Source organism: Dendropsophus ebraccatus, chromosome 1 (assembly GCF_027789765.1).
Source record: "Dendropsophus ebraccatus isolate aDenEbr1 chromosome 1, aDenEbr1.pat, whole genome shotgun sequence".
Lineage (NCBI taxonomy): Eukaryota > Metazoa > Chordata > Amphibia > Anura > Hylidae > Dendropsophus > Dendropsophus ebraccatus.
Window position 1 is genome coordinate 228581595 of NC_091454.1, and position 26547 is coordinate 228608141.

General features: G+C 45.3%; 4 protein-coding genes across 4 annotated transcripts in view; all 4 read right to left on the minus strand.

Annotated features, from left to right (window-relative positions):
• The window catches only part of LOC138786326 (putative nuclease HARBI1), a 1272-nt gene extending 298 nt beyond the window's left edge, over positions 1-974 (minus strand). The window contains exons 1-2 of the mRNA XM_069963250.1: positions 594-974; positions 1-476 (exon numbers count right to left, since the gene is read on the minus strand). The exon at positions 1-476 is cut by the window's left edge and continues 298 nt beyond it. Coding sequence (XP_069819351.1) covers positions 1-476; positions 594-974 — 857 coding nt within the window. The remainder of the gene's footprint in view (positions 477-593) is intronic.
• Positions 975-5246: 4272 nt separating this feature from the next.
• Positions 5247-7948, minus strand: LOC138786330 (olfactory receptor 5AR1-like). Its single transcript, XM_069963260.1, has 3 exons — positions 7921-7948; positions 7454-7505; positions 5247-6234 (listed from the first exon to the last, which is right to left on the minus strand). The coding sequence occupies exons 1-3, from the start codon at positions 7946-7948 to the stop codon at positions 5247-5249; spliced, it is 1068 nt and encodes a 355-aa protein (XP_069819361.1).
• Positions 7949-13658: 5710 nt separating this feature from the next.
• On the minus strand, positions 13659-24377 carry LOC138786333 (olfactory receptor 5AR1-like). Its single transcript, XM_069963274.1, has 3 exons — positions 24368-24377; positions 22454-22519; positions 13659-14653 (listed from the first exon to the last, which is right to left on the minus strand). Exons 1-3 carry the CDS (start codon positions 24375-24377, stop codon positions 13659-13661), a joined length of 1071 nt encoding a protein of 356 aa, XP_069819375.1.
• A 261-nt stretch (positions 24378-24638) lies between these two features.
• LOC138786338 (olfactory receptor 5B12-like) lies at positions 24639-25586 on the minus strand. The gene has a single exon (XM_069963289.1). The coding sequence runs from the start codon at positions 25584-25586 to the stop codon at positions 24639-24641; it is 948 nt and encodes a 315-aa protein (XP_069819390.1).
• Positions 25587-26547: the final 961 nt, after the last annotated feature.

Below are 26547 nucleotides of genomic sequence, written 5' to 3' on the forward strand. Positions count from 1 at the left end.
ATGATCCCAAAAGTATTTTCCACCACCCTCCGTGCACGAGACAATCGGTAGTTGAAGATTTTTTTCTCCATTGTGAGATTCCTGGAAGGGTAAGGTTTTAGGAGGTTTGGATGCAGAGGGAAAGCATCATCGGCGACAAAAACAAAATTCAAATTAGACACAGTCTTATCGTTACGAGGCAAATGCAGAGCTGACTGGCGCAACCTCTTTGAAAACTCAGTCCGCTCCAAAACACCCCCATCTGACATTCTTCCATTTGTACCTACATCCACCATTAGGAATTCATATTTGGCATTGACAAGAGCCATTAAAACAATTGAAAAAAAACCTTTATAGTTATAAAAATAAGAACCAGAATTTGTCGGCTGCGTAATCCTTATGTGCTTGCCATCAAGTGCCCCTCCGCAGTTGGGGAATTGCCACAGCTCTTTAAATTCATCAGCGACAGCCAGCCATTCCTGTTCTGAGCTTGGAAACTGCAATATAAATTAAAAATTTTAGGGGGGGTTAAAAAAATATATAATTTTTAGGGAAGGTGGTAAATGAGTTATAAATAACACAAACAGTTGACTTTGTTGTTCAGGGGCCTTTACCTTGAAGTACTCTGCTTGCAACGATGTCACTATAGCTGTGCACGTCTCTGGAACTATTCGAGATAACATCGGCTGTGAAATTGCGGTTGTGAATTTTAGGTCTTGTAAAGACCTCCCTGTGGCCATAAAACGAAGAGTGGCCGCAAGTCTTTGTTCGGCTGGAATAGCCGGACGCATCACAGTGTCATGTTTTTCAATTAAAGGACGTACACGATCCAATAGCTTTGAAAATGTATCAGAAGACATTCGAAGATAATTACGGTAATCATCGGGATTTCTTTCCTTTAACTCACAGAGCAATGGCATATGGGAAAATTCTTCACGCTGCTGGAGCCATTTCTTTGACCAAAACCGCGGACGCTTTGATTGCTGTTCCTCCATTTGGATGTCCAGTTCTTCTTGGTGATTAATCAGCTCAGTCAAAATTTCCAGCCCACGCTTTCTCTTCAACATTGCCATTTCTAATTGCAATGAACAATAGAACCACCAGAAATCTCAATGTGCTTTGCTCTCTGCAGCTCAAAGGCAATGATCAAAATGGAGACTACAAGCTCCGGAGGCGGGTACAGTAGGCTGGACAGTATCAAATTGTCAAGGTTTTTTTAAGGTTTTGTCACACCTCTCTCACACCTCCAACTTCTATTCTCCGCCTACATTATCATCCTGGCGAACGTTTTAACGATCATGTAACGACCGCAAAATAATCGTATCCTTCACATTCCCACTACATTGAATGTGTAATCGTTCGTAAAAAATAGTCGTTTATTGATCGTTAACGAACGGTCGTTTGAGCGAGTTTATGAACGATAATCGTTCCGTGGAATAGGGCCATAAGTCGGCTTTAGTTGCTCTTTCCAAACTGCTGACTAGACTAAAGCTTTTGTGGAAGTTTCAGAGCTTGGAGAAAAGCTCTGAAATCCCCAACGTGGATTGGAATTGTAGTCCCCTTGATTGCCTTAAAAGAAGGTTTACTAGCCCATCATGGCAAGGCTACAGGATTAGTTAAATACTGACAGTATCAGGATACACTACACTCCTCACAATACTGGGCCTACTACACCTGTAGACTTTTTTGGGAGCTTGCTGGTTGATAGAGAGAACCTTAGGAGAAAGGGAAGGTTTCAAGTTTCGGGTGACCTTTTTAGCGAATGGTTAGCAAGCTAAATCTCAGCTGGTCGCAGACTTAGGCTATGTTCACACTACGTAAAAGTATGGCTTTGTGCGGAGGGGAACATAGCCTGTTGTTCTGTCCCATGCGGCGTCGCAAAGAACTAGCATGTCAGTTTTCTGCGGCCGAAATTCAGTGAATTGCGGCTATAGGAAACCCTGTCAGTTCACACAATGAAGCGAGCGGTTCCGGCCGCTTGCTTCATTGTGTCCTATGACACAGATCATCCGGCCGGTACTGCAGCTCGATGGATATTGGGTCACTTGGGTACTTGTCATGTTGGCCAGGAGTGGTGTTGGAACCCTCCCCTAGACAAACGGGCACTGCGCTTGTGGTTGAGTGTAACCAAGCGTAAGAAGACGGTGTGGGTATAGGTGCAACAAAAATAGGCCACAGTCCTATGACTTAATGAGTCACTGTCATATTTTTATTTTTTTTATTTTATTTTTTGCAGAAATCAATAGTCCAGGCAATTTTAAGAAACTTTGTAATTGGGTTTATTAGCCAAATCTGCCATTATCTGCATTTAAAAAGCATTTTTCCAGGTTCCCCCCCCCCCCCCTCTCTCTTTTCCATTCACTGCAAAAAATCAGGAAATTGTGACTTGTTGCATCAGACACAACCCTGTCTGTTCTATAGAGAGGGGAGGGGGGAGGAGGGAGTTAGCCGGCGGCAGAAAGCAGATAACAGAGGATTACAGGCAGGAGCTGGGTAACACTGTAATCAGAGGTCAGAGAGGTCAGTGGTGACTGTCAGAGGAGATAAAGGGTGAGGTATTTGTAGATTAACTCTTTATTTTCCTGTTTTGGTCTTTTATTTAGCTCTCTCCATAGGAGAACAATGAAGACAGGGGGGAGAGCTTCAAACTGCTTTTTCATGATAAAAATGCATTTTTCGGCTAATAAACCCAATTACAAAGTTTCTTAAAATCACCTGGACTATTTATTTCTGCAAAAAAAAATTCACGACAGTGACACTTTAACCAGGGTAACTACGTTTACTTGTAGAAAACTTCAGTGCAATACAATATAACAGCAACTTGGAATGTAGGTGCAGGCAGGAGGTAGTTGAAGTTAGTTGTAGAGGAGGGAAGTGTCTTGGGGACCTTTTCCAGGTAGAAATGTACTCTGCAGGGAGAGTGTAGAGTAGAAGAACAAGTAGAGAAAACAGAAGACTCATAATCACGTTTAGATACAATATCTGATCGCCTTGTGCCCTAACTAGTTCACGGAGTGCCAAGTTTGGGTAGTACGAGGTCCCAGGACTTTACAACTAGGCGAATCAGACTTTCCAAGACTTCCTGGAAGAGCTGTGTGATACAGTAGGATACGTCAGCTGTGGTGCTATTTGTCCTACTGGGGTCTGTACCTTTTGTAGTGGTCACTGCCCTGTGTCTTTTAGAAATATCCCAGGCGTGGACAAGGTTATCCTCAGAGGACAGCAATCTCTCCCAAGGGTTTTTTAGCACTGAATGCTAGCTGGTAGTAAGCAACAAGAAAACAAGTAGCTTGCTTGAATGTCTCAGTCCCTCCCCACCAGGAATTAACCTCCCTTTTATAGGGTCGACCTAAGCTAGGCTGTGATTGGTGGGCTGTGGAAAGAGGAGAGTGAAGAAGTAGGATAGGTAGAAAAAGAAAGTGTAAAGAACCTGCACCCGAGACGGGGTGAAACACAACATGTGCGCAAAACAGTTAACCCATTCATCTTCAGCTTTGCTCTGTACAATACACATAATAAGTACAAAAGTGACACCTATTGGGAAAAATACATACTGACATCTCCTTTATCCCTTTTTATGCGATTCCTGCCAGAGTTACTTTGCGCAAGTGTAATGGAGCGTCAGCCCACTACATTCATTGAGGGGATAATTTTCATTAGACCCACAGGACCCTGTATGAAACTTTGAGCACCATCTACTAACAGTAAGTAAAGAAAACCCATTCTCTTTGTTCAAGAACACTTCAACTAGTGATGATGGTGAGTAATGATGTCATTGGCTTAAATGAAAGGGCTTGTAAGCTGTGAATGTTTATAAGACCCATGCAGCCCTACTATAAGGCTATGGTACATTACACTTTTGGCCATCACATGGGTCACACAACCTCAGGTCACTGTGTTCTGAGATGCCAGACACAGGCTGAATGGCATATGTCATGCTCAAGGTTGCCATAAGGCCCTAAGCCTTCTAACAGTTGTCAATGCTAAAACTGTCTAGTCCAAGTGTCAGATCCTGATGGCCCATTCCCTCTGTACTTACTACAATGCCTTAGAGCCCAGGGGGAGGTCTTAGTAACAGAAGCCCAGACCACGAGCACAGACCCTATGTAGAGCAGGCTGGATACATCTAGGTGACTGTTATATGTATGCAGCAGTTCTGGCAGGACCTGGCTACTACATAACCTGCAATGCTGCAAGAGCTTAGCTTCTGACTGTGACAAGATACAGAGACTGTGAGACGGTACAGAGAATTACAGGTAAAATATATTATACTATCATGTTTTCTGTCCTACACCAACTACTCTAGCTTGTCCTCTGTCCCATATAGTTAATACTTTGTCTTCTGCTCCCCTAGGTAGACTCTCCTGTCCTCTGGTCCCCTAGGTGCCCTCTCCTGTCCTTTTCTCCCCTAGGTGCCCTCTCCTGTCCTTTGCTCCCCTAGGAGCCCTCTCCTGTCCTTTGCTCCCCTAGGAGCCCTCTCCTTCTTCTGCTCCCCTAGGTGCCCTCTCCTGTCCTTTGCTCCCCTAGGATTCCTCTCCAGTCTTCTGCTCCCCTAGGTGCCCTCTTTTTTCTTGTGCTCCCCCTAAATGCTCTCTCCTGTTCTTTGCACGCCTCGGAGCCCTCTTCAGGGCCGTATTTACCACTAGGCACCCGTGGTCCGGTGCCTAGGGCAGCACCTTGCAGGGGGGCAGCACCAGGGAGCAGGGGGACAGAAAAAAATAATTTTTTTGTTTTTATTTTTTTAGTTTCCCTCCTCCCGTTCAGACTTGCCAGTAAATCTGGTGTCTTTTCCAGGGGGGTGGGGGGTATGGTGGTATTGGTCAGGTCTGGTATCGCCAATAGGTGCGTGAAGATGGGGCGTCTTCAGGTTTAGTGCCTAGGGCAGCAGCAGCTGTTAATACAGCCCTGGCCCTCTTCTGTCCTCTGCTCCCCCTAAGTGTTCCCGCCTGTCCTCTGCTCCTCCAAGGTGCTCTGTTCTTTCCTAATCCTATCCTATCAGTATCCTATATTGTGAATAGACTTTTTTCTGGATTCATACAAAATGTAACATATACAAAAGAATAGTGCGGTTCTGCGTTCTTATCAAGTTAAAAAATATCGGACAAACATTTTATAATAGAAACCTAGGGCCTATGCCTCAGTTAAACAAATCCATCACAAGGTCTTTATGCTCCTGATACATATGCATTTTATGGGAGCAGAAAATCTGGTGTGAAACTTGAAAAAGTAACAATTTCTGAATCTGTTCTGAACACTAGTCCAATGCTCTACTCATTCTTATCCTGATACTTTCTTAGAGCTTTAGCCCAATCCCTGAAATCCCGGACAAGGATATTTACTATGGCCGCCTTCACCTCTTGGTTCCTCAGGCTATAAATGAGAGGATTTAACATGGGTGTCATGATAGAGTAAAAGATGGCCGCCACCCTGTCTTGTTTCTCAAAGCCCCCAGAAGGAGGATGTAAGTAAGTGAGGAACACGGACACATAGAAGATGGAGACACAGATGATGTGTGAGGAGCAAGTGCTGAACGCTTTCTGTCTGCCACTTGTAGAGTTTATCTGTAGAATGGCCACCAGTATATAGATGTATGAAACCAGTATGGTGACAAAGGAGCCTATGCTGTAAGATCCTATAAAAAGAAAAATTATCATTTCACAGGTGAAAGTGTTGGAGCAGGACAGCTTGAGCACAGACGGGACATCACAGAAGAAGTGGTTGACAAGGTTTGGACCACAGAAGTTAAGACTAAATATACAACACGTTTGCACCGAACATGGCAAGATGCCGAAAGAAAAAGCAGATAAACCTAGGAGCATGCACTTCTGCTTGGTCATTATGGATGGGTAATGGAGAGGGTGGCAGATGGCAGCATAGCGGTCATAGGACATGGTGGAGAGAAGAAGAACTTCTGTAGCTGCACATGTAGAAAAGAAGAAGTACTGGATGGCACAACCAGTGAAGGAGATGACCTTCCTCACAGAGCTAAGGTCAGCAATCATCTTAGGAGTCACAGTAGAGGAGTACAAGAGGTCCACGATCGAGAGGTAACTGAGGAAGTAATACATGGGAGTGTGGAGGGCGGACGTCTTATGGACAATGATGAACAACCCAACGTTACCGACCACTGTTATCACATAAACCAGGAGAAAGAATACAAAGAGGAAGATGGCGAGTGCCGGATCTTGAGTGAGTCCAGAAAACTCAAACATAATCACTTGCGTCTGGTTCATTTTGTTTAATTTGGTTTTTACTCTGTTGGGGAGAAATCGATGATGGATAAAAACTTTAATAATCAGTAAAGAGTATAGAGTACACCAAGTATCTGATGCCAGACTCCCTCACACCCACCTACTGAATGTTCCTGTAGAATTGTGGCCTGTCTCCATAAGTGTCCACGATCTAAATGCCTATGATACTGCCCTGAAGACTGATGTTACTTATAGGGGAGGTCCAAGGGCGGAAAAAGACTGCATAGGGCCCCTGTACAAAAAATGTGCTTGGACCCCCCATAAGCAAACCACGCCAGGACACTCTTACATACATGAGTATCAAGGTGCTCCAAATGTTTACTGCCTATGGTGGGGACCAAATCCCAAACACACACTCACTGACAGACATATACACTCATATACAAACACAGATACAGTACATACAAACACACTGACATACGTATATAAGCACACAGACACAGTACATACACACACCACTGACACACACAATCACACATATACATACAAACATACATACATACACACACCACTGACATAAAAAAAATGCATACATATACATCACTGTCACAGACACTACCGATAAAGACAAATACATACAAACATGCAGTATATACAAACTCTCTGGCTGACACACATAGATATAGTAGATTCACACATTGACATGGACATACAGATACAGTAAATATATTGACACACTGACATATACATTTATATATACACAGAGATAAAGCACATACGTACACCCACTGACGCACACACGTACACACAGAGCACTTACAGCTCTCAGTCTTCCCTCTTCCCCTCTGTCTATATGACACAGGGGTCTTTGGTTACCAGTGTCTGGCTGCTGCCCCTGCCTCCGGCTATATAAGGTTCTGTACCTGTTGTTTCGCAGATGTCATAGAGCCAAACATGGAATTCATGAAGAAGAACGAGAGAGAAAAACCATATACATTTACAGTAACATGGATGACTCTCACCTGCCAGCAGATTCCCTATGACCCCAGCCTTATATAACCGTCTTCATTATCTGTGTGTATGTGTGTAGGTCCCCGGGGGCCCCTGTGAGGAGTCCGTGGGGGGTACTCTATAATCACCTCCGAGTCTATGATGAGAAGTTCCCCTATTTACATCATGTTTCTCACTTCTGTAGATTATTAGCTAATATCATTTATTATTATTTCTTATCTGCAGAGAACACCTCCAGCCGCCCAGAGACCCCCACCCCCACCCCATCTCACTCATGGATGGCAAACTGGGCAAATGCCTTTATGGTGGCCTCCAAAGACCGGTCTGAAAGGGAAACATTTAAGAAATCACTATGCTGAACCACCGGGACATTACCATCAATGTCCTAAGCTAACAGTAACATAACCCTTCACCCAGTCACTGCCCTAGACCACCAGGAGATGTTACTATTAAGGGAGTCTCTGAGCAGGAGAGTTTATTCATGTCCGCACCTCCTAATACAGCTATATAGTGGGATGGAGTGAATTGTCAGCCTGTCATGTTTTTAGTGATATATGTAGTGTCCCAGCACAGGTGTGCCACTAAGTTTCCTATGCACATGGGCAAAGTGGCCCACTCAGGTACTCACAAAGGGGATAAAGGAGAGGTGTATTGTTTGTTTTCTCCACTAGGTGTCACTACTGTATTTCTTGTATATATTGTATTGTGCACAGCTGAACAAAGCAATGGGTTAACTCACCTGGCACTACAGCGATCAGGCTGAACATTAGAACACCGGGCCCCTCTCCCTCTCTGTGCCCTTAGAAGAGCTGTGAGCCCCGGCACTTGCCCAAGTAAGCCCTGTGCTGACGCCGGCCCTGAGCATATGGTGTCAGCTGCTGTCATTTTGATTTGACAAGGAAAGGGGGTTTGGAATGTTGCAGGACTCATACTCGGACGAACACCTCCCTATCATCCGCAGGGCTGTTAAAAGGGCCTACCACACTGTGAATAAGCACAACCTTAAAGAAGGGGAGATAGTGGAGTATACCCTTTCACAAGAGACAGAGAAAAATGGGCTGCTGCAGTGTCTAGGCCACGTCACTATGTACAGGAGCCATTCGGGCCCTTGGCATCTCAAGTTTGGGAAGAAACATGGAAGCAGTAACACCGGTGGAAAGCTGCTGAGGAGGAATACTACCAAGCTACCAAGGTCTTCAGCTACTGTCACTGCAGCCACAGGTCACCTACAATGTTGCTGTTACCAGTTCTATTCCTATGCCTATGACCACTACTGCTACTACCACTGTGATGGAAAGCTGCGTTCACTGTGGACCAAGGACTTTACTGCCTGCCCAACCAAGGAAGAAGGTGTCTGCCACTCCACAGCCACCTGCTAAGAAGGAGTAAAGTGTTACTAAGTGAGGAAAAGATGGACCCTCTGCTGAGTTATTTCTGTGTGCCTTTATGTACTGCCTTATTAAGTAACCCATGCTGGACTCACCTTCTCTTGTGACTTTCCCCTAGGTGCTATGCCGGGGACGGCTTATTTCAAGTGGGGGAGTATGCAGAGTTCCAACACAGGTGTGCCACTAAGTTTCCTATGCCCCTGATCAAAGTAACTCACTCATTTTCTAACAAAGGGGATGAAGGAGAGGTGTATTGTTTGTTTTCTCCACTAGGTGTCACTACTGTATTTCTTGTATATATTGTATTGTGCACAGCTGAACAAAGCAATGGGTTAACTGTATTTGTCATGGGTTGTGTTTTATCCTGTCACAGGTGCAGGTCTGTTTTCCCTCTTTTTCTATCCTATCGCCTCCACTCTCTCTCTCATACACATAGCCCCAACAATCCTACACTAGCTAAGATAACCCAATAAAAAGGAGCTAGTTCCTAGTGGGAGGGTCTTCTTTAGTCAGAAGTGTTGGAGAGAGCCAGACAGAGAGAAACTTCTTTTATTGCTATTAAGTACCGCTAGCATGCAGTGCTAGACCCCTCAGTAGGAAGAATGTGGATGTACGCTCTGCTTGCCTGATGAACGGGCAGGGGTGTGTGGCAAAGGGGCCCAGGATTTACCATGCAAGGAGATGTAAATCGTGGCAAAAATCATGGGACAGGGATTTAGATAATACTGGTATATGAATACACCTATCCCTCCCCAAGTCTCTAAATTTCTTACTAAAGGGAAATAGTAAGTAAAATAGTAATAGGGGATTTGCAAAATAGCTCTATGTAACGCCTGGACTAGTGGATCCACTGGACCGTCACCAGCGATGGCACTAACCTCCCCAGGGAGCGGAGTCTAAGGGGCCGCTGGTTTTCACCAGAGCCCGCCGCAAGGCGGGATGGACTTGCTGCGGCAGGCGACCCCCAGGTCGCTACCCCTGGCTTGGTTGCTGGTGACGGCAGGCGAGGCGTGGCAGGAGCAGTAGGCAGGAGATGGTGCTGCAGAGGTCAGTGGACGTAACCGCAGGTGACAGGCAATACACAGGAGCAATGGTGATGCAGGGGAACAGGAACCAGGAACAAGGACTAGGGACAAGGTGGCGGATAGGAATCAGGAACAGGGACTAGGAACCAGGTAACGGACGGGAATCAGGAACAACAGGGAGCTGGGCCAAACGCTATGGGAAGCATGTAGAGGCTCCAACACAGGGGACAGGGCATGCTGGGATTTATAGGGGAGTGATTAGGTGCAACTACCAATTAGGAGCGCACTGCCCCTTTAAATCTGAGACAGCCGGCGCGCGCGCGCCCTAGGAGGCGGGGACGCGCGCGCCGGCCGGCACAGCGGGAGACAGGAGCGTGGAGAGGTGAGGCGCCCCCCGGGGCCGAGGTGATAGCAGCGCCGGGTCCCCGACTATGGACACCGGCTGCTGCATGGGGCAGGAAGCGGTCGCGGCGGCGGCCCGGAACGCGGGACGCCGCCGCGGCTGTGACAGTACCCCCCCCCTTTGGCCTCCCCCTCTTTCGTGCCTGCAGATGGCACAGGAAGCCACAAAGTCTTTGACATCTTGAAACAGACTGGGCCACCAGTAGTGGCGAGAGATCCGTTGGCCGGTCTTACGGACTCCAGGGTGCCCGGCCTCCAACGAGGAATGACCCCACTTCACAATACCTCTTCGAAGCGCAGGGTGAACATGAGTCTTTCCGGGGGGTACTCTCCGAAGCGAGGAGGTGACGACTGGTGCTAGGCGATCAGGCGGTAAAACATGGCAAGGGACTGTGGGTCTGTGGACGCGGACCTTCTGTAAGTTCTCCCGGTGGTGAGAGGACACGACCTTAGTCTTGGGTACGGAGAGAGGGTACACCTCGGCAGAGAAGGCATCCGCCGAGTCTTGGTCTTCTGCCGGTAGGTCGGGTAGAGGCTTGGCTGGGACAGGAAACGACATAGTACACTTGGTCTGAGGTGACCTGAGACACTGGTTGGAACAGTCCTGACCCCAACTGAGAATTTCCCCGGTTCTCCAGTCCAGTTGAGGGGCATGTTCTTGCAGCCACGGGAGTCCCAGGAGGACCGCGGGGGAAGAATGGGGCAGGACGTAGAAGGATATCTCTTCTTGATGTAAAGGACCCACCTGGAGGACTAAAGGTGCGGTCTGGTAGTACACACGGTCGGTAAGAATTTCGCCTGTGACCGAGGAGATAGTCAGGGGCCTGGCTAGTCGGGTCACGGGTAGCCGCCATCTTTGGACCAATGTTGCCGCAATAAAACTGCCTGCTGACCCAGAATCGAGGAAGGCAGTAGTCTGATGATTTTGTCCTGAGGGAGTCCGGATGGAAACTGGCATAGACAGACTTGGAATGGTGGCATTCACACCTAGGGACACCTGTCCCACCGGACCTAGGTGCGAGCATTTTCCGGATGTTTGGGGACGTAGGGGACATCCCAGCCGGAAGTGATCGGAACCACCGCAATAGAGACAGAGATTCTGCTCCAGGCGCCGGATTCTTTCATCAGGCGTCAGGTGAGCCCGTTCCACCTGCATAGGAATCTCAGGAGAGGGTTGGGACATCGAAAGGTCAGGATTCTGGAAAACCGGCGCCAGCTGGGGAAGGCGACGGGAACGGGTTAGTAAATGTTCATGCCGAACCTCCTCCTCCCTCTCCGAAAAACGAGTATCAACTCGGGTGGCCAGTAGAATGAGTTCGTTCAGGGAGGTAGGCAGGTCTCGGGCAGCGAGCACGTCTCTCACTCGACTAGACAGGCCCTTCTTGAAGGTGGCCAATAGGGCGGCCTCGTTCCAGTCCAATTCAGCTGCCAGGGTGCGGAACTGGATGGCGTAGTCACCAACAGAGGAGCTGCCTTGAGAAAGGTTGAGGAGAGCAGTCTCGGCTGAAGAAGCACGGGCAGGTTCCTCAAAGACGGAGCGAAACTCGAATAGGAAGGCCCGGAGATTGGCAGCAACTGGATCATCACGGTCCCACAGTGGCGTGGCCCAGGCCAGGGCTCTACCTTCTAATAGGCTGATGATGAAAGCCACTTTAGAGCGCTCGGTGGAAAACTGACTACTCAAAAGTTCAATGTGCATGGTGCACTGAGTCAAGAATCCTCTGCACAACTTAGAGTCCCCAGAGTACTTGCTTGGGAGGGCCAGTCGGAGTGAAGAAGAAGCGTCAGGAGGTGGTGTGCGCTGGGCAGTAGTCTGCTGCTGTAAGGCGGCAGTGAGTTGCTGGATCTGCTGTGACTGTTTCTGGATTTGTTGCGCCTGCTGAGTGACCACTCTGGCGACGTCACGGAGATCGGGCACCTCGCCGGGATCCATGGTTGGAGCCTACTGTAACGCCCGGAGTAGTGGATCCACTGGACCGGCACCAGCGATGGCACAAACCTCACCAGGGAGCGGAGTCTAAGGGGCCGCTGGTTTTCACCAGAGCCCGCCGCAAGGCGGGATGGACTTGCTGCGGCAGGCGACCCCCAGGTCGCTACCCCTGGCTTGGTTGCTGGTGACGGCAGGCGAGGCGTGACAGGAGATGGCACAGGCAATAGTCTGCAGATGAGAGAGCACGTGACAGGCTGGACACGGGAACAGGTGGAGTGACAGGGGAACAGGAACCAGGAACAAGGACTAGGGACAAGGTGGCGGATAGGAATCAGGAACAGGGACTAGGAACCAGGTAACGGACGGGAATCAGGAACAACAGGGAGCTGGGCCAAACGCTATGGGAAGCATGTAGAGGCTCCAACACAGGGGACAGGGCATGCTGGGATTTATAGGGGAGTGATTAGGTGCAACTACCAATTAGGAGCGCACTGCCCCTTTAAATCTGAGACAGCCGGCGCGCGCGCGCCCTAGGAGGCGGGGACGCGCGCGCCGGCCGGCACAGCGGGAGACAGGAGCGTGGAGAGGTGAGGCGCCCCCCGGGGCCGAGGTGATAGCAGCGCCGGGTCCCCGACTATGGACACCGGCTGCTGCATGGGGCAGGAAGCGGTCGCGGCGGCGGCCCCGAACGCGGGACGCCGCCGCGGCTGTGACACTCTAACACGTCTTCTAAGACTCCTTGTTAGAGTGAGACCTGACATGAAGGGACATCTCTTGGCTTAAGAGGTGTAAGAGCTATTCTGCATATCCTTTCTTCCCTAAATTTTAGTGAGAAAGCTTTGAGGGCGAGTAACATTTCTCTACAGTTGGTAAATACCTGGAGAGAATAATGCATTCCACTATGATAGTTGAGGACATCTGATAAAGTCACAGTGGAGTAGATGAACCTGTCCAGAGGACATCATGAACATCTTCTAGAAAGTCTTAAGCGATTAAAAAGAACTCACAGAAAAGCTTTTCAGGGCTGGACTTGGCCTTTTGTCATGAAGCAAGTTTCCCCCAGGAGACGTCTTTGAAGGGTCATCCTCTCCTTTGGGAACATCCAGAAGACCCACATTACGATTCTCACTGGAGATATTGTTCCTTAAATCACAATTGGTTTGATGCTAAACTAAATGATGCCCCATTTGCAACCCTGGCCAAAAGATATGGACATTACTGGTTGGACGTTTAGCTTGCAAGAGAATAGGGATCAACCCCTCCCCCCTTCCCATAATACCTCTATCATAAAGGAAGATGTGTTATATTTTCCCATATTTGTTAAGTAGGTGTTAATCTATTTATTGATATTTACCAGAAGTTATTATCGTAATCTATTCTGAACACTTGTCCAATGCTCGGTTTTACTACACTCATTCTATTTTTATCCTGATACTTTCTTAGAACGCTAGCCCAATGCTCGCTTATGCTCTACTCATTCTTATCCTGATACTTTCTTAGAATACTAGCCCAATGCCCGCTTATGCTCTACTCATTCTTATCCTGATACTTTCTTAGAAGGCTAGCCCAATGCTCGCTTATGCTCTACTCATTCTTATAATGATACTTTCTTAGAAGGCTAGCCCAATGCTCGCTTATGCTCTACTCATTCTTATCCTGATACTTTCTTAGAACGCCAGCCCAATGCTCGCTTATGCTCTACTCATTCTTATCCTGATGCTTTCTTAAAGCTCTAGCCCAATCCCTGAAGACAGTGCATTGCCCAGATGAGGATATTTACTATGGCCGTCTTTACCTCTTGGTTCCTCAGGCTATAAATGAAAGGATTTAACATGGGTGTCATGATAGAGTAAAAGATGGCCGCCACCCTGTCTTGTTTCTCAAAGCCCTCAGAAGGAGGATGTAAGTAAGTGAGGAACACGGACACATAGAAGATGGAGACACAGATGATGTGTGAGGAGCAGTTGCTGAACGCTTTTTGTCGGCCCTTTGTAGAGTTTATCTGTAGAATGGCCACCAGTATATAGATGTATGAGACCAGTATGGTGACCAAGGAGCCTATGCTGTAAGATCCTATACAGAGAAAATTGATTATTTCACAGGTGAAGGTGTTGGAGCAGGACAGCTTGAGCACAGACGGGACATCACAGAAGAAGTGGTTGCCAAGGTTTGGACCACAGTAGTGAAGACTAAATATACAACACGTTTGCACCGAACATGGCAAGATGCCAAAAGAAAAAGCAAAGAGACCTAAGAGTACACATTTCTTCTTGGTCATTATGGACACATAATGTAGGGGCTTACAGACAGCAGCATAGCGGTCATAGGACATGGTGGAGAGAAGAAGAACCTCTGTAGCTGCAAATGTAGAAAAAAAGAAGTACTGGATGGCACAACCAGTGAAGGAGATGACCTTCCTCACAGAGCTAAGGTCAGCGATCATCTTAGGAGTCACAGTAGAGGAGTACAAGAGGTCCACGATCGAGAGGTAACTGAGGAAGTAATACATGGGAGTGTGGAGGGCGGACGTCTTATGGACAATGATGAACAACCCAACGTTACCGACCACTGTTATCACATAAACCAGGAGGAAGAATACGAAGAGGAAGATGGCAAGTGCCGGATCTTGTGTGAGTCCAGAAAACTCAAACATAATCACTTGCGTCTGGTTCATTTTGTTTAATTTGGTTTTTACTCTGTTGGGGAGAAATCGATGATGGATAAAAACTTTAATAATCAGTAAAGAGTATAGAGTACACCAAGTATCTGATGCCAGACTCCCTCACACCCACCTACTGAATGTTCCTCTAGAATTGTGGCCTGTCTCCATAAGTGTCCTATGATACTGCCCAACACATAGGGTCCCTTTAAAAAAAATGTGCTTGGACCCCTCCATAAGCAAACCACACCAGAACACTTTTACATACACTAGTATCAAGGTGCTCCAAATGTTTACTGCCTATGGTGGGGACCAAATCCCAAACACACACTCACTGACAGACATATACAGTCATAACCGACAGACACAGAACATACACACAAACACACATATACACACACTCACTGACAGACATCTAAACTCATAACAGACAGACACAGAACATACACACACCACTGACACACACAAACACACATATACACACACACACAATCACACATATACATACATACATACATACATACATTCATTCATACACACACCACTGACATAAAAAAATGCATACATTCACACCACTGTCACAGACACTACAGACAAAGACAAATACATACAAATATATAAAAAAATGCACTGGCTGACACACATAGATATAGTAGATTCACACACTGACAGACATACAGATACAGTAAATATATTCATACACTGACATATACATTTATATACACACAGAGATACAGCACATACGTACACCCACTGACACACACACGTACACACAGCACTTTCAGCTCTGTCTTCCCTCTTCTCCCCTGTAGTTAGCTGGTCCCTCCACATTGTAACATCAAGGACCTGTGGGTCATGTGATTCAGGTCCTTTATTTCTCTCCCTCTTTGTGTGCAGGACGCTGGAGGCTGATTTACAGACCCCATTAGTTGCAGCAGAGCACAGCTGACAGCTCCTGCTCCTCTATCCTGTTCCTTATGATGTTTAGCCCTCTCATCCTGCACTACAATGATCGGGCTGAAAATTACAGCGGGGCCCCTCTCCCTCTCCGGGCCCTTGTATACAGTACATGTGGTAAATCCACCATTGGGAGACATAACTGGAAGCTTCTCAGCCTGATGTGATATTTCTTGTCTTCCTATATGACACAGGGGTCTTTGGTTACCAGTGTCCGGCTGCTGCCCCGGCCTCCTGCTATATGACACAGGGGTCTTTGGTTACCAGTGTCCGGCTTCTGCCCCGGCCTCCTGCTATATGACACAGGGGTCTTTGGTTACCAGTGTCCGGCTGCTGCCCCTGCCTCCTGCTATATGACACAGGGGTCTTTGGTTACCAGTGTCCGGCTGCTGCCCCGGCCTCCTGCTATATGACACAGGGGTCTTTGGTTACCAGTGTCCGGCTGCCGCCCCTGCCTCCTGCTATATGACACAGGGGTCTTTGGTTACCAGTGTCCGGCTGCTGCTCCTGCCCCCTGCCACAGGACTTCACCTTTCAAGAAACTTAAGGGGAAGGCTGTGCTGTTTGCATAGAACAGGAATGGGGAACCTTCGTCCTTCCAGATGTTGCAAAACTACAACTCCCTTCATGCCTGGACAGCTTCTATACACTAGAACAGGGATGGGGAACCTTCAATCCTTCAGCAGTTGCAAAACTACAACTCCTATCATGTCTTCAGCTTCTATACACTAAAACAGTGATGGGGAACCTTCGGCCTTCCAGCTGTGGCAAAACTACAACTCCCATCATGCCTGGACAGCTCCTATACACTAGAACAGGGATGGGGAACCTTCGGCCTTCCAGCTGTGGCAAAACTACAACTCCCATCATGCCTGGACAGCTCCTATACACTAGAACAGGGATGGGGAACCTTTGGCCTTCCAGCTGTGGCAAAACTACAACTCCCATCATGCCTTCGGGTGTCCAGGTCCCCATCCCTGGAGTGTCTGACCAGTTAGTAACAGTGAGCGAGAATTGCCGGTCACATACACAGCACTGTGCAAAGTCACTATAGCATTGTGAAATGTTGGCCACTGGGTATATCTGGTGTATGTAGGGTGGGCCCCTAGAATAAAATATTCCCTGGTGGGCCCAAGGTACCCCAGTCCGACACCGGCTGCAAGTCCTGTTACATTGTGTGAACTTAGCCTATATATACATGCAAATGTTTACACTTACAAGACGGTCCCAACTCCCGACTTTCATCTGCTGTGGGCCGAACAGCTGCCCTTCTGTGGCGCTGCCGCCTTCGTTCTTCAATTAGATATTTAAAAAAAAAAAAAAGGTATAGAAGTCATCAACATCATCATCAGCATCATCATCCTAGGCTGTTTTATTCCTAAAAACTGCTCAATCCTTAAATTATGAGAGGAGGGTCATATGCTGTGGGCTGCACATGACAGGTGGAGGGAAAATATGATATATGTGGGCCTATGTGTTGGCAATCGGTTGGGGGTTCTGTGGGTACAAAATAAAAGGGTCGTGAAAGTCCCCAGTATATTACACACCCCAATAGCAGATCCCAGTATATTACACACCCCAATAGCAGATCCCAGAATATTACACACCCCAACAGCAGATCCCAGTATATTACATATTACACTCTCAGGAATCCAGTATATTACACATGTCAGTATCACGACTCCCGTATATTACACACCCCAACAGCAGATCCCAGTATATTACTCACCATGCCGTATCTCTGCAAGTTTCCGGGGACTCTTATATTTTAGGTCCGACCATTATTTTTGGATTTAGGCGGGGGTCCTTCTCTTGTTGAGATCCTGCTGGAGGCCATGTACCACCTTTCTTATTATCCGCCTTTTATGAGTATTGGGGTTAGTGACAGGGACACGTTCTAGCCCATAATCCATTTGGTCCATGATTTTGACCATGAGCTTCAGCTCTTCATCGCCAGAAGGGGACGATCTCCTGGACATTTTTCTCTCTCCTAATCTCTGATCAGCTGCGGCCTAGCGTTCGTACAGCATAATGCGTGATACGCGCGAATAACATGACACTCTACGGACGCACATTGGGATCATGTCATGTATGTAACGCTGCTCAAGAAATACGAAGGAAATGAGTGAACATCGCCCTAAACGTTCGTAAAGCGTTTGCAAATATTTTTCCTTCGCAACTGCGGAGAGTGCCATTATACTGCGATTTTGGGATGTTGGGTGCACCCAGGCATGCTCCCCCTGATGTCCCAGTGTCATTCCAGAGGTGTTGGCATTGTTTAGGGGGGACTTGGTGACCTCCAAGTGGTCGAATTTGCATTTCCAAGTGGCGAGAATTTTTTTCCCCATAGACTATAATGGGATCGAATATTCGTTCGAATAGTTGAATCTCGGTGACTATTCGATTCGACTTCTCAAAGGTCGAATATTTCAACACTCTCTCATCTCTCCTATAAACTGTATTCCACCCTCTTACACAGGGCAATTAGCAGAGAGCACACTAGTTTTTGTGTAAGTGGTGGTATATGGTGTATGCCACCTGTTACACAGGACAATGAGCAGTGAGGTTCTATGCAGCTGTACTACAAATCACAGCAATACAATGTACAACAGCAGCAGCAGCACTAGCCACAAAAAATACCATCCGGCAGTCTGGAGTAATCCAAAAAAAATTAAGATTTTAAGCCCTTACAAGGGCTGTTGGGTTCTTTATCTAGTATTCCCTGACTACTGGAATGCTAATTGCCTCCCTAACGCTCTCCCTGACCAGCAGCAGCTCTGTCCCTATTGACTTTGAGCGCCGCCGGCATAAATTTTTATATGTCAGGGTCATCTGATCTGGCCAACCAATCACTGCTATCGACATGTATGGGTCCCACTTGATCGCAGGATGTACCAAAGAGTCTCCTGCATGTTGATTGTCTGAGAAATAGCGCCCAAACTTACAGGAAATGGACGATGAGATTTTCTCGAGTATCGCGAGAAGCTCGTCTGAGTAACGAGTGCCATCGAGTACCCTAATACTAGATCGAGTGCCAAGCTTGGACGAGCATGCTCGCTCATCACTAACTATTACCTCTCTAATGGTGGTGTCCCTATGCCAGACGTCTATGACTATTAGCTCTCTATTTTTTGTGTAGGATACCTTCCTAGACATCCCAGCATGACAACAATCCAACCTTATGTTCTTATGGTCTACATGGGCTCTGAGCTTCTCACCAACATTACTCAGTCCAATAAAATTTACTAAGCCAATTTGGGATATTGGTGCTGCCAAGACCCCAGCATTCCCTCTTCCTTCCATCTCTTTTTATGCCCAATCTACAAGATCATCTTTCAATATCGATAGCAGCCCCTCGGGTTGCTATTAAGTTTTTTTACTATGGTGGACTATGGTGGTTTAACGTGGACCCTATAACACACACAGTACTGGGCTTTGTGATGCTACAGGATGGGCTGTATCTCCACCATAGATTGGCCAAATTGCTGCCTCTTCTTGGTATGGATCTCTTTTCCAAGCTGACCAGTGTCTGCCGGAGACTCATAGCATGTATATATTATATCCCATGTGTGCTTCACTCCTCAGCTTGCCTCAGTACCACTCATTACAGGAGTCGGGCCTCTTTGATCTATAATGGAACCCGTCTCTGGCAAAAAGTGTAAAATATACAGCTGCATCTGTATGACCTCAAATGTCACATGGTTCCACATTGTAAATGTTGTTTTCACCACACTTTAGCTCTGTCTGTCCTTTCCATACTCCTCCCCATAGTTCAGGTCTTAGGACACCAATGTGACATGATGGGAGGGCAACATCGCAGCTATCTGTAGTCACAAAAAAACTCACCTGGCCAGAATTTCATACCACAGACTTTCTCCTGATATCTCAGCTCTGTGGATCTATAAGTCATGTAATGAGACTTTATTGTACTTCTAATGCATCAACTTTGTCAGAACATCGTCCCCCTCCTGTAATGGTCTCATCCATCGGCTTACATAAAGTCTCTATATTGCCTACAATATCCAGCACTTGTACTAAGAAAAACCTCGGTCTGTTACCTGCCTGACATGGTGTCCGGGCACACAGGAACAACATGCTGCACAATGCTGTAAATCCTCATCTGTTTTATAATAAACCTCATTCTCCTTGGACAATTATTGTATGTATTCCTAGGGGCCCCAGAGAACGGATGAAAATGAACAAGCAATATCATGTCATTATTTCATATTTTATCTATTTTTTACATAAATAATCTTATAAGATTCTTGATGTTTAATGTAAAAATACTGATATGTACTTACTATGACTAATGATGAGCGAGAACCCCAAGATTTGTTTCTGGAGGTTTCACCACAATTGGCCATTTATTTCTTTTGGTAATTATTTAGATGTTTATTTAAAATAAAATCAGTTCCTTTGCTGTTTTATAGGCAGCCAAACACAAAGCAGGAAGCAGCAGCCTGGCATTACTAGAACAGGAAGGACCATGAATGGTGTTTCTTTCCACTCTTATAACACCAGCTAAATACAAAGCAGGCAGCAGTAGTATGGCATTACTAAAGCAGGAAGGACCATGAATAGTGTCCCTTTCCACCCTAATAACAACGGCCAAATACAAGGCAGGCAGCACACAAAAACACAAAAAAATGCAGCAGCTCACCGCAGTGGCAAGATACAGACCCACTATAGACATGAAAATAGTTAAAAGCACCCCCCCAAAAAAAATAATGAGGCTCTTGGTTACCATTTGCAAATGGTGTAAACTACCCCACCACGTTATGGTTGCCTCATACCAGGGCATTCCTACACTGTACTATGGCCTCTCCATGGCATATAATAAGCCTATGCTCTGGGCATGCAAGATCCTACTTATACTGGCAAAAGTAATTACACCACCTGGGTGGGATAAGTGGTGTAAGGCAGGCAGCAGCCTGGCATTACAAGAGCAGGAAGGACCATGAATTGTGTCCCTTTCCACTCTTATAAGACCAGCAAAATACAAAGCAGGCAGCAGCAGCCTGGCATTACTAGAGCATAAAGGCCCATGAATGGTGTCCCTCTCCACTCATACTCGATACTCAAACCCAGGTCATTATGTCTAATAAATGAAGACATCAGTTCTATATTGCTTCCTCAATGGCCTTTATTATCTTTTGTTCCTCAGAGTATATACAATATACACTGTTACCCTGGTACAATAAGAGATATCAGAGCAGGACAGTATGAGCAGTGGTGGGATTTCACAGTAGTCGATTAGGTTTGTTTTTTTGTATGTAGAGCTTGTTTGTATTAATGAATTTAAGTGGCCTTTGGAGAAGGCAACATAAGATAGAAGGCAGAGATTTCCACCAAGTCATTATAGACATATAATGGAGCGAGTGGCAGATGGTAATACAGTAGTCCTGAGCAGGGCTGGACTGTGACAAAAAAAAAATCAGCCCGGCACACAAACTTCCCCACCACCCCCCCATAACAACCTTAGAATGTTGACATAGAATGTAGGAATGCAGGCAATGTTAACTTAGAATGCTGTAAACCTACAAAAATGCCTCTTTCTGTACTCAAAAAGCTGCCTCCCCCCCCCCCCCCCCCCCCCCCCCCTCACACACACTTTCTATTTCTGCCGTTTTTATTACAGAGGAGCAAAGTGAAGACGGGTTCTGCTTAGTCCATTATGACCTATAGAGGGGTGAGGGGCTGACAGGGATGAGTGAGCAGGGAGAGCAGAGAAACAGCCATACAGTTTGGAGACTGTCCGGGCACATAAAAGGCTGAATTCACAGGTCAGACAGGTCAGTGCTTATCTGGGAACTTGGTTAGGTCCCGTGCTCACTAACTCCCCTGAGCCCCTCCATAGAGCATATTAGACACAGAAATCCTGCTTTTTCTGAAATGAGGGGGGAGGTAGGAAAAGAAAGCTTTTGGAGTACAGAAAGAAACTCTTTTGCTCAATAAAACCTATTACAGAGTTTCTTAAAATCGCCTGTACTATTGCTAGTTATTGATTTCTGTAAAATGACATTTACATGACAGCTACACTTCAACATTCTGTCATAGCATGTTGATATAGAATGTAGGATTTGAGTATTATGTCAAGCTCCTATAACAACATACTATGCCAATATTCTAAACCTAACTTCTATGTCAACATTGTGATATAGAATGCTGTGACAAAATGTAGACTTAGAATGGTAGGTTAGAATGTGTCACGGAATGTTTGCTTAGAATGTAGGTTAGAATGTTGTCATTGAATGTATGCTTAGAATGCAGACATCAGACTGATTCAGCTCCGCGGTCCCTCATTCCTGCTCATGGTTCCCGCTCTCTCATACAGACTACTGTCTTTAACCCTCTTTAACCCCTGCTTGTCTTTGCAACCCTTTCTGCCTTGAGCAAAGTTTCCTTAAGACTCCTCATTACCACATTCTATGTCTCATGCAGAGGTCCTTATTAGAGATGAGCAAATAGTATTCGATCGAATACTGCACTGTTCGAAAGATTTGAGTTGGATATGTGATCGAATATTCGAATCTAAATTAACTTAAACAATTAACAATTGTTTAGCTGTTTTAATAAAGTTTACTGCTCCCTGGGAAAGCAGGAAAGCAGTATTACAGGGAATGGTATTACCGGCATCATTGTAAGAAAGCTATTTTCGTTGTACAATAGCATAATTAAAACGAATAAATGCTTGTTCAATTAAATATACTGTTAATAAAAAAAATAAATATATAAATAAATGTATATATATTTTTATTTATTTACAGTATATTTAATTGAAGAAGGCTTTATTTGTTTTAATTATGCTATTGTACAACAAAAATAGCTTTCTTACAAGAAAAATTTGCTTTATTAATTAAATATTAAGTATTACATGGAGCTGTATTAATGCAGTATTAATGCAGTAATACAGCTCAACAACCGCTGGTCATCGACGCAGTCCACCGAATCCTTCGTAATCCAAAGGATACCGATATCTGAAAAACAAAAAGGGAGAAACACACAAAAAAAGCACACAAACAGGAGCACAACACCCATCATTGTGAGCGGTGTTGTGCACCTTACAGTATGCAGCATCTTTACAAATCGCTGCTTACAGTGTGGCACCCAAAAGGTTAAAGGAGGATGCATTGCATCCCCCTTAACCCTTTGGGTGCCATACTGAACAATCTGGCCCCCAGGGGGTTAAGTAAGGGTCCCCACTTAACCCCTTGGGGGCCAGACTGATGTCAGACTGCACCCATACCAACAAGGAAGGGGAGGGGGGAGCTTTCTACTCACCCTCCAAGGTCTTCTCTCTTCTGTCTTCACCGGTCCCCAGCACATTGAGCTCAGTCTGCCGGCTCCTTATATGTCCGCCCAGCCAATCAGCTGACTGGACATATAAAACAAAATGTTTCTTCTAATGTTGCTATTGTGATAAAACAAATAGCATAATTAGAAGAAACATTTGCTGTTTTAATTAAAGTAAAGTATTAAGTATTACATTAAGCTGTATTACCGGCAATAGTAATTGCCGGCATTAAAACAGCTTCCTGTAGTAGTTAATATTCAATTAATAAAGCAAATTTTTATTCTAATAAAGCTATTTTCATTGTACAATAGCATAATTAAAACTAATAAAGGCTTGTTCAATTAAATATACAGTGGAACCTCGGTTCTCGAACTTAATTGGTTCCGGAAGGCAGTTTGAGAACCAAGCAGTTTGAAAACCGAGCAGTGTCTTCCCATAGGAAATAATGTAAATGTGATTAATTGGTTCCAGCAGCCACCAATAATTACCTACAATACTCATTTATTACACTGATAAGTGCTCAGTATAATCACTACAGTACAGCACAGCACTATATAGTGTACAGGACATTAAACAAGAAATGTTCATCAGAACCAGCAATTATAGTACAGTAGTCACCAACTCCTCACCCCTCCTTTACTGTATAGCGTCCCCCCCATCCAAGCACTGTAATGTATGGGAGATGGTGGTGCACTGCCTGTACTACTACTGCACTGTATATGCACTCCAGCAGTCTTATACAGCACTGTACTGTATGTGAAGCCTCACCACTGCTTAACTCGCCAGGTACAACCCACCATCCACACTCGCAAAAACGTTCGAAAAACGTTCTAAAACTGAGCAAAGTTCGAATTCCAGACACTACTTCTGGGTAAATTTTCATTCAAATACCAAGCAGTTCTAGTTCCAAAGCGTTCGAAAACCGAGGTATTACTGTACTGTAAATAACTAAATATATATATATATATATATATACATTTATTTATATATTATTTTTTTTATTAACAGTATATTTAATTGAACAAGCATTTATACGTTTTAATTATGCTATTGTACAACGAAATTGAATATTTCACTATTCGCTCGTCTCTAGTCCTTAAGCTTTTAGCTGCTGATTGGCCCCGCCCCCAGCATGGTTATCTGCCCCGGCAATGGAAGGGGTTGACTTAAGGTGGGATGGATCGGTGCTTGGAGGGACGATGCCCACCCTCAAGTGTACCTAATGGCTTACCAGGCACAACTAACAGCACAAGAATGGAGCTGAGGATAAAGGTAAGAGACATACCTTCTTCCTCACACCCCTGTGCCCACTAGGGAGCCCACTAGATTTGTGTAACCTGCTGATAGTTCCCTTTTAATATGTTAGTAGTGCTGTCTTTGGCCGAAGACCCGCAGGTATGGAGATCACTGCAACTGTAGCTGTGAGCAATTGTACAGACCAATTCAGAGGTGACCGGTGATCTGTGCCATACTAGGGCAGACCAGTATTTCTTGCAGCATGCATCATGGCTCTGACATGGACCAGTAGTACCTATCGGCATGTGAATGGGGCCATAGAAATGAATGGGTCTGTAATAATGTACACAATTGGGGGTCCCCCATTGCAGACAGATATTGTAAACATGTGAGTGAACCCTCAGACTAGTTTAAGTTTGAGGGTATGTGCTATGTTCTACAAAACTCATCTTCACACGAGTCTCTAAACTAGTTATAAAGTATAACCGTACCCAAAAACTTAAAAAAATTGTTAGGTTTATTTCCAGTCTACAACCTCCTCCAAGTCTTATATAATTTTCCATGGATTAAACCAAACCTATGCAGAAAAAAACTCTTGCACATTGCTTGCTCAGGGCTCTTTTTATCTCTTGGTTCCTCAGGGTATAGACAAGCGGGTTTAGCATCGGAGTCACCACTACATAGAAGATAGCATTTACCTTCTCTTGTGTGGTGATAACACTAGAAGGGGGATGTAAGTAGGTGATGAAAAGTGTCATGTAAAAGACTGAGGCACACATGAGGTGTGAGGAGCAGGTGCTGAAGGCTTTCTTCCTGCCCTCTACAGATTTCATACGTAACACTGAAGAAATTATGAACATATAGGAGAATATGATGGCCAGAAATGGGACTATAGTTAATATGCCAACCATGTATCTTGTCGTCATGTTACAATAGAAGGTGTCAGAGCAGGAGAGCTTGACCAGTGGTTGAAATTCACAGAAGAAGTGGTCTATGAGGTTTGATCCACAAAACTGAAGAGTAAATATACAGACGGTATATACAGATGCCTGCAAGAAGCCAATGAAGAAGAGAACAGAGACAAGATGTACACATTTTGTTGTAGTCATAATAGACACATAACGGAGCGTGTGGCAGATGGCAACATAGCGGTCATACGACATGGTGTAGAGAAGGAAATTTTCACTTGCTCCCAGAGCTGCATAGAAAAAAAACTGAAGAGCACAACCATTATATGTGATGACCTTCTCCACCGAGATCAGGTCAAAAATCATTTTTGGTGTAATGTTGGAGGAATAGAAGACGTCTATCGGAGAGAGGAAGCCCAAGAAGTAGTACATGGGTGAGTGGAGTCTGGAGGTGTTACAGATGAGGGTTATAATGCCAATGTTACCTACTATAGCCATGAGGTAAAGAAGTGAGACGAAAACAAAGAGAAACGGTATGAGCTTCTCATTATTGGTCAGTCCAGAGAACACAAACATGGTCACCTGTGTCCTGTTCATAAGGTCCATGGATTCCGACCTTCAATATTAACAAGAATGAAATACCATACTAAGCAACCAAGCAATAGCTCAGCAGCATGTAGAACCACATGAAGGTTAAATTTTACCATCTAAAATTCCAAATCATTGCTGTGTTCGAAGACAATTTAAAATAGAAATTTCCATTATTTATTGAAGCTGCCACATTTCTACATCAAAGTTGGTCCTTAAATTGGACAACAGGTGGATGTTCTTTCTTTCCTCCATAAATAACTATTACTCTCTATATTCCAGTTTGGGACTATTTCATCTGAAAAATGTTTTTAGCCTCTGATATCTGGACAAGAAGATGGCAGAAAAAATTGCAAAGCACATAGACTTCTATGGTTGGATTGCTAGTTATATTTTATAAGGATTATCTCATAACAAAATGAGATAAAGATTTGGGTATTGCTGATACAGATGATAGTGCTAGAGACCCTCATAGTTGTTATCACTAAAGACGTCCTTAAACAGTAGCAGTCTGTGCTTCCAATACTAAGCGCTATAGGATTTCGAGCTTGGTGCTAAAGTCTAAAATCTCTAATGAAGGTGTCACCATGTCGGATGTCTATAAATATTACCTCCCTTTTCATTGGTGATACCTTCCTAGACATCCCTGCATGCCTACAATCCACCTCTTATGGTCTACAAGGGCTCCAAGCCTCTTACCCACATTACTCGGCCTGATAAACAACTATTGAGCAGATTCGGTATATAAGGAATAGACTAGTCCTAATTACTGTTAACTCTTAACCTGAATACTCTGCATTTGACTTCCAGCAACCAGAGAAGTCAATTGCCACCATAGGGAGTCCTGAAAAGCATGGATGCTATAGGCATCCAACTTCTCCAGATGCTGGGAGTCAAATGTTGAGCATTTGGGTTCAGAGAAGGTTGCCGAACATGAAAACTTTGGCAAGTCCACTCAGCATTAGTGTTCATATTCCCT

Bases quoted from the DNA above. Each gene is read 5' to 3' on its own strand.
- LOC138786330 (XM_069963260.1), bottom strand. From the start codon at position 7,948: ATGTTCAGCCTGATCGCTGTAGTGCCAG. The intron at 7,506-7,920 runs GTGAGTTAACCC...TTTCCCTTTCAG, and splicing joins CCTGATCGCTGTAGTGCCAG to ACCGGTCTTTGGAGGCCACC. The intron at 6,235-7,453 runs GTGAGATGGGGT...TCTCCCCAACAG, and splicing joins GCCCAGTTTGCCATCCATGA to AGTAAAAACCAAATTAAACA.
- LOC138786333 (XM_069963274.1), bottom strand. The intron at 14,654-22,453 runs GTATTACTGCAT...TGATTATTAAAG, and splicing joins TGACCAGCGGTTGTTGAGCT to TTTTTATCCATCATCGATTT.
- LOC138786338 (XM_069963289.1), bottom strand. From the start codon at position 25,586: ATGGACCTTATGAACAGGACACAGGTGACCATGTTTGTGTTCTCTGGA.